Here is a 9,945-nt window from a genome sequence, read left to right on the forward strand (position 1 = left end):
TATCTCCCTGAGAACATGTTGTTCTCCTGGGACAAGAGGCAGGAGGGCTTCCCCATGGAAGTGATCCATGTCACTGAGTGGCTGCGAGTTCTCATTTTTTTTTGTGACCAGCAGCAGCAGCACCTGCTAAGGCCGGTCTTGCCAGACACTTAGGAAATGAGGTGTGCTGCTGTCAGAGGACTGTGAGGCAACCCTGCCAGACTGGTTGCTATTTCTCTTTCTCTGAAGACTTCAGGAAACTTGTCACTTTGCAAGGTGAGGGCTTTAATTAATGGGAGGGACTCTAATTCCTTCCTCTGCTCGCTGCCAGCAGAGCTTGCTGCACACACCAGCACCAGCTTTGCGTTGTGCTTCTCAACATCTTGTAACTGTCATGCTATATACACTAGGTAGCCACTGACAGCAGTGTGGTGGCTTCCCAGCACAGCGGAGAATGTTGGCTGGTGGAAGGAGAACAGCTCACAGCTGGAAATAGGATGGTGCTGCTCAGAAACAAAAGGAAAACAGCACATGCAACTACGGCTGTACTTCGTCTCATTCTCTCCTGCCTGAGAGACTCTCCCCTCTGCTCTGGGAGAGAAAGGTTGCAGCTGATGAAACACTCTGCAGAGTATGCAGAGTTTCCTGGCCCCACTGCGCACTGCTTTGACGTTGTATGCTCCCTCCCACTGCTCTGGAGCTGGGCTCCAGCAGCAGCAGCCTGGTTTCTGAGAGGCCCAGAGGCCCCAGGCACTGCAGCATGGAGATGAGCCCATCTCCAGCCCTGATGGAGGGTCTCCTGGCAGTGCCCACTGTTTTGCTGTATAGTAGTCTGCTTCGTCAGCTCTGTAGCCACTAGGGTTAGTTGATGTTAGCAGTGTTTCTTGTGCACTCCAGAGCTAGTGATGAGCGCTGCATACTAGGCAGCAATACAGTTGCCAAACCATACATAAAGAAACCACTTTGGTGGAAGAACTAATCTATGGAGGAAAAAAGAAAAAAGCAGTTCCCCTTCTGGGAGGAAGGGATGGGAAACATGACCATAGGAATAAGCTACTGTGTATAAATGTGGAAGTGCAAGTGCAGCCAGTGGAGACTACAGTGAGATGAAGGGTTCATTCTAAGTAAGGGAACAGGGGTTCAAACCTAGACTTGGCTGGATCATTCTTAGATAAGCCTCTGTGTTCTCACTACCTGCTTTTACAGTGCTGGAAAAGCATTCTCATCACAGGAAAAAATAAAGAATTACCTACAGAGCAGTGAGACTCAATAAATACCCATGGCAGGAGGTAGATGAGAGTATGATGCAGCTTCTGGTAGCATCACGCGTGTACAGGCATGGTAGTCACCACCATACTACGTATGCAATTCAAATTTGGGTACATCCAGCACCACACACTACTCATCAGTTCTAATTCATCTTAGAGTTGGACAGAGATAATTTATTAGATTTCTCTGGACTAAAACCTGAAAGGCAGTATAAAAGGTTTTGTTTTTAAAAGCACTGATTCTCTAAAAACTTCCAGCATGACTGTGCATTAAGGAGGTAAGCGCTTAAAGAAAAAATCTAAAGTTCTTGTCACACTTTCCCGAGGTCGTTTTGCATTAGGTCCTGTTGGAGTCTTGGACCTGTTCCTCACTTTGGCAGGAGACTCAGAAGCTGCAGCTTTGGGGTTGGGAACCTCTGCTAGAGCTGGTGGGGAGCTGGACTCCTGGAAGGAGCGTTGCAGCTCCACAGCAAAGTGGTAGTCCATGTGCTCTGGGAGCTCCCAGGCCAGCACATATTGGCCACACTTGTCACAGCACTGCTGATCTCCTGGTGAGACATGAGGGAGCAGGGCTTGCTCAGAGGGTGGCAAATTCTGCTCATTTTCCTCCAGAACTGGCTCTGACTTCAGAAGGATCCTGGAGCTGGGTGGAGTTGAGGGTGTCTGTGTAGCATCAGACAGCAGCTCCTCACAGGGCGGCCTCTTGCAAGGAGAAGCAGGGCTTCCATCTCTGGGACTCTGCTTCACAGAGGCCTCCAGCTCACACTGCTCAGAGGCAAGTCCTGCACCGTCTCCCTCTGGGTGCTCCAGGGAGCTGGGTGCAGGTGACTGAGCATGGGTAGCAGCTGGCAGGGTGGTTAGTACTGCCTCTGACTGCTGCCTTTCTGTCACCTTTTGGAAGAACGACTCAATAGCATTAGCTGGCTTCTGTCTATGCTCTTTGCTTGGGCTCCTGAAAAATTTGACCCTAGGTCTCATGGAAGATGTGGCCTCTGTGCTGCCAGTAGCAGTGCCATCAGGTGAAGTCTCACTAGTGAGGAAGGAGGCAATGCCTGCGGAGAGGAATGTCGGAGCAGAGAACTTGCTAGCTGCAAGGTGCACTGATATGAGTGGTGGAGACCTGCAAAGGACAGACCAATGTCAACTCGGACACCATTCTGGGAAGCAAGTAGTTTCCTGAGGTAAGACTTTGAACAGCATTAAATGCTCACAGGCAAGAGAGAAGGAAACTTGTGAAAGCGCTTAGTCTGGGTATCTGACAAGTGGTGGGAGGAATGTTTCCTGTAACCGTTTGTTATGCTATCTCCAGAACACAGTCTCTCAGATACTGCAGGCTAGGTTGGGCACAGCAGAAAGTCTCATCCCAAAACAGCACTTCCTCCCCCAGAAAACAGGTACCAGAGCAGGGACAGCCAGCTGCCAGCCAAGACTTTCAGTCCGCCACAGGCTGGAGCTACTGTGACTTCTAGTCAAAGAGAGGGCCTTAGCAACAGCCTTGTCTTAAAAGTACACTCTTGCATCTATTACAGAGCAGGAGGGAGGAAGTTACGTTAAATACAGCAGTTGTGCACCCTAGTTTTTCTGCTTGCCCCAATGGCCTCATCCCAAAAAGCATCTTTGTCCTTTTCCTGCCAGTCAGCACAACCATCAGTCACATGAGTCAGGTCCTAGCAAGGATGCGAACCACTTCCTCCCATACTCACCAGGCCGCCTGGTGAGCCCCAGCCATATTGCAGTTTTGGATGAGGGCAAAGGCATCACTGAAGATCTTCTGGGCATCGTAGCGGGTGACAGCACAAAAGCGTGACAGCCTGGTGTCTCCCTGCATGCGGATGACCACCATCAGCTGCTTGGCCACTCTGTGGTTCTGCAAAGAGAAGACGTAGCTGTGCCGCAGGCGACATCTACAGGGAAGAGCCGGAATGGCGGCAGAGACGGTCTGCCTAGAGCGCTATCCAACCCAGCTACCTCTCGATGCTATGAGACAGATGGCAGCTTGTCCTGCCCGTTCTGATCTCCAAGGGATGTGATACAGGACTGCAAGGACTTACACAACTGCCTCACGCAGACTGGCAAGCATTTTGTCCTCGCTTTTGTTCAAAGGCAGCTGTGTGCCATTTTCTGGCCTTCCTTCAGCAGCGAAGCTAGCAGTCTACCATTTGTGGATTTAATCATATTATTTGCTCTCAAAGGTCACACCATCAGCTAAGGGCTTAAAAGCTGCAACAGAACAGCAATGAGGCTGGATAAAAGTGCAGCAGGTTTCAAGTTCCTGCATCCTAAAGCACAAGAGAACCATCCTTGGCCTTGCAGCATTCTGGGACAAAGTCATCTTTTCTGACTGGACTCTTGCACACTTCTTTGCTCAGAGCACCTCAGCGCTGGCATGCATCCAAAGGCAGGCTGATTTCCTTCCCCCACTCCCACTGCCCTAAGCCTCTTGCAAGCAGCTCTTGGTGAACAAAGACTTTGTGGCTTCCTTGAAGGCCTGGCCTCCTCAGGCATAAAAGGAAGGATGCTGTCCCTGCACTCCTCCTTACCTGACTCCTGTCCTTGATCAGCCTGGATTCCAGCTCCAAGGCCAGCTGCAGCAGCCAGTGTTGCACCTGGATAAAAGAGTTACAAGCAGGTCTGGGCCCACACTCACAGCACTGCTGCCAGGTCAGAGCAGTGCTACAGACACTGAGGAACACTGCAAGGGGATCAGACCGAAACAGACATTTTTATCACAAAGCCCAACCTCTGGAGTGCTTCTGGAAGAAATGGCCCAGGCAACTCTGGAGGCAAAGCACTGCAGACACCAATCCAATCCTATCGCATTACTCCCAGATCTTGCCTAAAGGTAGTTAGGCTCCACAGCCCCGGCTCTCTTATTGCCTCTCCCCTCCTTTCAGCTAGTTACCTTCCTTCTAGCAACCAGCCCTGGAAGCTTGGTACCATGAAAGCCTTTTTGTTCATGGAAATTATGAAGCTGGACCTTTTATTTATGAGTTTTCAATTCAATTCTGTCAACAGGGGATTTATCTAGCGGTCCAAATTGCTCCCTGCCACTAGACCCCTGGCTTCAGTTTCAGGGTACCATGGCACAGAAAAGCAGTAGTTCTGCAAGCCAATCTCTGCTTTTGGAGTTCTTTCTTTTATTCTCCAATCCAAAAGCTGAGTTTCTTTTTGCAAGATGTTGGCTTTTCCTACCTCCTTCTGTGTTGCCAGGGCTGTTTTTCCAGGGAAGTTCTTGCTGCAGCCAATGGACTGAGGCAAGTGGCGGTTCTTGACGGGTTCATCGTCAATTCCTCTGCACAGATCATAGAGCCAGGACCTGAAAGCCACAGAAGAATGATGATGTAAAGGCAGCCAATGTGGCCCCTGTGGGAATGTGTAAACACAGGGACACCCACTGCAGTGGTTCCACAGGCGCCAGTGGACAATTTGCTGCCCTGCATGCAGGCAACTGTGACAGGCGCAACGGGCAGTAGAATTCAGTCCCTGCTCTGACATCAGCAGTGATGAGCTGCCTCCCTTGTTACCCAAAATGCAGCAAGTGGTACATCATTACCCAGTCTTGTCTCCGAAGTGAGTCTGGAGCTCCATCTCACTGAACTGTGTCACCTGCCCGATGTACTCCACTCCCAGGATGTCTGTGATGGCAACACCAAGCTTGCCCCCCAGGTTACGGCTACAACAGAGGAAAAAAAATAAGAGAGCACCACGTGGAAGACTATTATAAGCCTTTCTGCTGCAGCTGCCACTAGTTCAGAACAACTAAAAGCACTCAGAGGCTGGTAGGACAAAAGGGAACACTTGGTTCATGACTTTTGCTAGTAGAAGGCTGAATATGGGTTGAAGTGGGAATTGCTCTTCAGCTCGCCCAGTTTCAGTGACTCTTTCAGTTCCATCTTGAAAAGATAATCCTGAACTATGCCCTTAGGAACACCTTGCAAACTCCATGCTTTCTACCTACATGGTGAGGACCTTTGCCCACTCCCACTTCCCCATCATCAGTGATACGTTGAAGGTAGAGACCAGCACTACAAGTCTGGAGACCAGGGATCCATTCCTGCAGAACAGTAGGGCTGGTAACACTTCCCCACAAGAGACAGCATTTGTGCACAGTGTAGATGCTCAAAATGAAACTAAACCTGCACGCTGGAAAAACAGCTCTGTCACTACAAGGGGACACAGCTACAGCTTCCCTGCCCATGGCTGCTGCTTGCTTACACCTGTGCATCCCAGCAGCCATCCTGAGCACTGTTCTTCCTAGGAAAAGCCCCGACAGTGATGCTGTTGGGCTCTTTGGGAGCAGTTTGCTCACTAGCAGATCTGCAGCTCCCAAGCATGGTCTGTCATGCACAGCTGTAGGGGATTCCTAGCAGGATTTCCTCTCCCTCTATTAAATAGACAGATGAACAGTTACTGTGGATGTTGAAAGCCTTTGCTGACTGCTGTCAATTAGCATTAGACTGCTCTCTGGTGAGATAGCCAGGAACAGTTTCCTACACCCAGGCCACTTTGGTCTCTTTACGCAAGTAAGGACAAAACTAACAGAAGCAAGGACCACAGTAACAAAGGCAAGCAGAGCTCTCTTCCTCATAAAAAGCCTAGACTGAGGAAGTGCAGCACCAGCATTTCAAATACGTGCTCTTGCCACAACAGCTCAGCCTAAGCCCCAGGCAGCACAAAAGCAGGCAGCTCCCCAGTACTCACATACTGCTGACAGGCATCTGGCTGAAGAGCTGCGGGACAGATCGTGAAGATACCAGTGTCTGGCGGTTGGGCTTGTTTAACCCACAGGCCAGTTTTGCCAGCATCTGTAATATGGAAGAGGGTGGAAAGCTTGTTATTAAAAACTGTGCTGACTTTATTGCCCAGAACTCAACAGCACGTGCTGTTTTAGCAGTGCTAAGGGCTGCCTTTGGAGAGGCTGCCAGGAAGGGCACAGAGGTTGCATCGCTACGGGACCACCCAGCATCTCCATAATCCTCCTCCAGCTATTTCTCTCACTATGCTTGCTCCTTCATCTTCTGTTTCTATCTTGATTTTTCTCAATGTCACAGTTTTAAGCTTCTCTCTGCAAGGTCTACGGCAGCATAATGCTGCAAAAGGAAACTGCAAAACATACAAAAGCTAGCTTGAAAAGGATGTTCTCTCACCTATCTGCTACACTGCTTCCCCTCTCATCCTAGTCTAACACAGGATCAAGAATACACCGCTGAAATAAGTATGGCCGATTTTAAAAAGTCCCATAATTTCATCTTTCACTGCTTTACCACACATAACTAAACAAAGCCTTTTCCCAACAGAGCAGCTGCATCTTTGTTAACAGACTTTTTCAAACCCTTGCTCTTTTCTAGACAAAGCAGATCCCTTTCCTTCAGCTTTTCATATCCAGTCATTTTGCAGCTGTCCAGATATTCTTATTTCACTGGAGACTCTTCCAAGTTCTACCACGCTGTTCCTGAAGCAAACTGCTGCAAGCTGAACCAATGACTGATGAGTTTACTTTTTATGACACCTCTCTAATTAGCACACACTGCAGCAGGGCATGCCATTTGCACTCCCATTACTGACTCAACCTGCTGATTGCTCACAATAACCCCAGGCTAATTCCTGACTTACTGCAACTCAGCCAAAAACCTCTTCATTTTATTTTTTCCTGAAAGCCACTCAAATAGAAAGGATTTTAGCCTGTTTCTGGACTTCTCCAAGCCCAGAATTTTCATCCCTAATCTCATCTCCCACAACTCTTACAGCCCAGGTCTTCAGCCCTGTCCGTGCTTAGTATTCACCTGTAATTCCTACAGCTGTTATCTTCTTATGGGCTTCATTGAAAACACTGGCTCTTACTAGAACTCAGACTGATCTCCCCAGGATCCCACTTCAGACATTCCAATTTGACTGTAATTCACTAAACAGTTATTACAGACTACAGTAATTTTAGGTAGATGCAGACAGATAACCTCATTCGTGTTGTATCTTGCCAAGTTAGCATCTTCTACTTACAATGAGAAGTGCATCAGAAAAGTTTCTCCTGTATCAGACCACTGTCAAGTGTGGTACATGGCATTAGTTTGGCACAAGTCATTCCTACTAAAACTTTGCTGTTATCTTCCTAGTGCTTCCAAATAGCTCATTTGGTGACTATATAATTTATCAGCGGAGTTCCTGGTATGCTCTAACCAGTTAGCTCATCAGGAAGAAAATAGTTTTAAATCAGGAAAAACAAGTGCAGGTATCCTTCACCCTTGAGTTTAGGGAACAGTGGGTGCCTTCACTGAATGATTTTTACTGACAAATTCACCGTGATCTGGAGGAAGAAGATCAGTTTGCTGGCACTGAGGTGAGCTGAGCTGCTTTTCCTCTTTCTGTTCAGTTGGTCTCTGCTGCCTGCAAGCCATGCTCTGGACGATGCTCAGCCAGCCACTGAGAGCACCTCATGCACAGCAGCAGCTGCAGAAACAAACTGACTTTGATGCTGTAACTGTGGATGATTTCCTGCTGGGCAAAATGCGCTGTGGTCTACTGAGAACCCTAAACCTTGTTTCAGCCTCTGCAGAAAAGGCTCACACACACAGAGCTGAGCTGGCTGTGGCAGCACAGTAGCACATTCTGCACCACGGCCACGTGCAGGCTTCTGACCTGGTGGTCTCTGCACTGCACTTGATACAATACATACATAGTTCTTCAGAGACAGCCCATCATCAATCCCTTATTCTCCTTAAAAATAAAATGCAAGAATGGGAGATGCTCCTATGATGAGCAGGAATGTTCTCTGTTATGGAGAGCAAATATGGAACTTGAACATCTGTTCCATTGGAAATTTCTACACCAGTGCTCTGTACAGCTCACTCAGCTTTGTGCCACAGTCCACTTACTGTTTTTTCAGGTGAGCCTGTACAGAGCTAGCTCCAGTATCTGCATTTGGTTGGTGGAAGCTTAAGTTATATCTACAGCAGTCCAAGATGAGATGTATTTCCCCTGAGTTCAAAGCACCTGCATAATCTTTATCTTTTTCTCATTTTGGCCAGCGCCTGCAACTTTAAAGTTGTAATGGGTGAGCCTCTTCTGCAAAGGCTGAGCTCCACAACTGCAGCATCAAAGTCAGTTTGCTTCTGCAGCTGCTGCCATGCATCAGGTGCTGGTGTGGCTGGCTGAGCATCACCCAGAGCATGGCTAGCAGGTGGCAGAGACCAACTGACCAGAAAGAGGAAAAGCAGCTCGGTACTAGCACGCTGGTGTTTTCCTTCTTCCTCCAAGTCAGTGGGAGTTTGTGTCAGTAAAAGTCATTCTCTCGCTATTGCATTCCCCGCTCATCTTCCATCTGACAGGGTTAGAAGAACACAACGGCACCGCTGTGGCACATTCTGGCTCAGAGAAGCGAGGCTGATGCCTCACACACGTACTTTGTTGTGCGAAATCCCAGCCGAGCACCTGAATCCGGTGGCCTTCTCCACAGCCACCCTCATTTCCTCCACAACGACTGCTCCCATGGCCAGCTGCAGGTCGGGGCAGTTGAGGTTATCGAAAGACAGCGACGCCAGCCACTCCTGCAAGCCACGCTGCCGCAGCTCCTCTACAGAAAGGAACGCAAAGGGGAGCGACGTGGGTGTCGGTGAGCCCAGCAAAGGGACCGGCAGCATCGGCAAGCACCAGCAAACCGCCGCCTACATCTGAGAGCGCGCACCAGCAGCGAGGAAAAAAGCAGGCAACTTAAGAGCTATAGGCTGCGGGAGCACGCAGCTCCCACTTCCAGCGCCGCGCTTCCAGGGGAGACGAAGCATCGCCGCCCTCCGCACCGGCAGCACAGCGGGAAGGGACGCGGCGGGACGGCAGAGCCGCGCCCCGCGAAGCGCCGGCCCGGCACCGGGAGCCCCGCGGGGCCATCGGGGCCGAACCCCGCGTACCCTTGTCGGCGGGCCGGGGGCCGGGCCCGGCGGGCAGCCCCTGCACGAAGGTAGTGGGCAGCAGCTCGGCCTCCAGGGGCCGGCCCCGCAGCTCCCGCAGCCGCTCCCGCACGCTGCCCGTCAGGTCCAGGTACGCCTCGTCGATGCTGGCCCGTTCGATGGCGGCGAAGCGCGACAGCACCTCCATCACCTCGGCGCTGGCCTCCCGGTACCTGCCGGCACAGCTCAGCCGCCGCCCGCCGCTCCGGGCCCCGCCGCTCCCGGCCCGCCGCCCCCCGGCCCCGCTCACCGGGTGAGGTCGGCTTTGCCCCGCGCCTCGGGCACCCGCGCCAGCAGCAGCTCGGGGCACAGCGCCCGCGCCTCCGTCGCCCACATCCCGCGGGACACGCCGAAGGCCCGCGCCTCGTAGCTCACCGCGATGATCCTAAAACGCACCGCGGCCGTGAGCGTGGGGAGAGGAGAGAAGAAGAGGGGAGGGAAGAGCCGAGCGGCCGCCGCACCTACCCGCCGCCCTGCCACTGGTTGTACTGCACCACGGCGCAGGGCCGGCCGCGCAGCCGCGGGTCGAAGCGCTGCTCCACCTGCATGAAGAAGCAGTCCATGTCCACCAGGGCCACCACCCGCTCCCGACCCCGCGACATCGCGACCCCGTCCGATCGGACGGGATGGAGGCGGAGCTGGCTGAGGCGCGCCTTGCGCTCTGGTTGCTGCAGTTCAGGAGGAGCGGGCGGTGCGCTCTCATCCCGCGGCGCGTGCGCGGAGCCGCCGTGCCCTCGCGCCTGCGCCACGCGCTCTGCCCT

At 51.7% G+C, this 9,945-nt stretch overlaps 1 protein-coding gene across 1 annotated transcript; it reads right to left on the reverse strand.

Moving 5' to 3' along the window:
• Positions 1-1,517: 1,517 nt before the first annotated feature.
• On the reverse strand, positions 1,518-9,786 carry POLH (DNA polymerase eta; the record flags this gene model as incomplete). The annotated part of the gene is made up of 10 exons (XM_079549942.1): positions 1,518-2,367; positions 2,951-3,114; positions 3,788-3,853; positions 4,440-4,563; positions 4,801-4,920; positions 5,949-6,052; positions 8,645-8,814; positions 9,146-9,357; positions 9,435-9,569; positions 9,650-9,786. 10 exons carry the CDS (start codon positions 9,784-9,786, stop codon positions 1,518-1,520), a joined length of 2,082 nt encoding a protein of 693 aa, XP_079406068.1.
• Positions 9,787-9,945: the final 159 nt, after the last annotated feature.

This window comes from Tetrao urogallus (assembly GCF_951394365.1).
Source record: "Tetrao urogallus genome assembly, chromosome: 2".
Lineage (NCBI taxonomy): Eukaryota > Metazoa > Chordata > Aves > Galliformes > Phasianidae > Tetrao > Tetrao urogallus.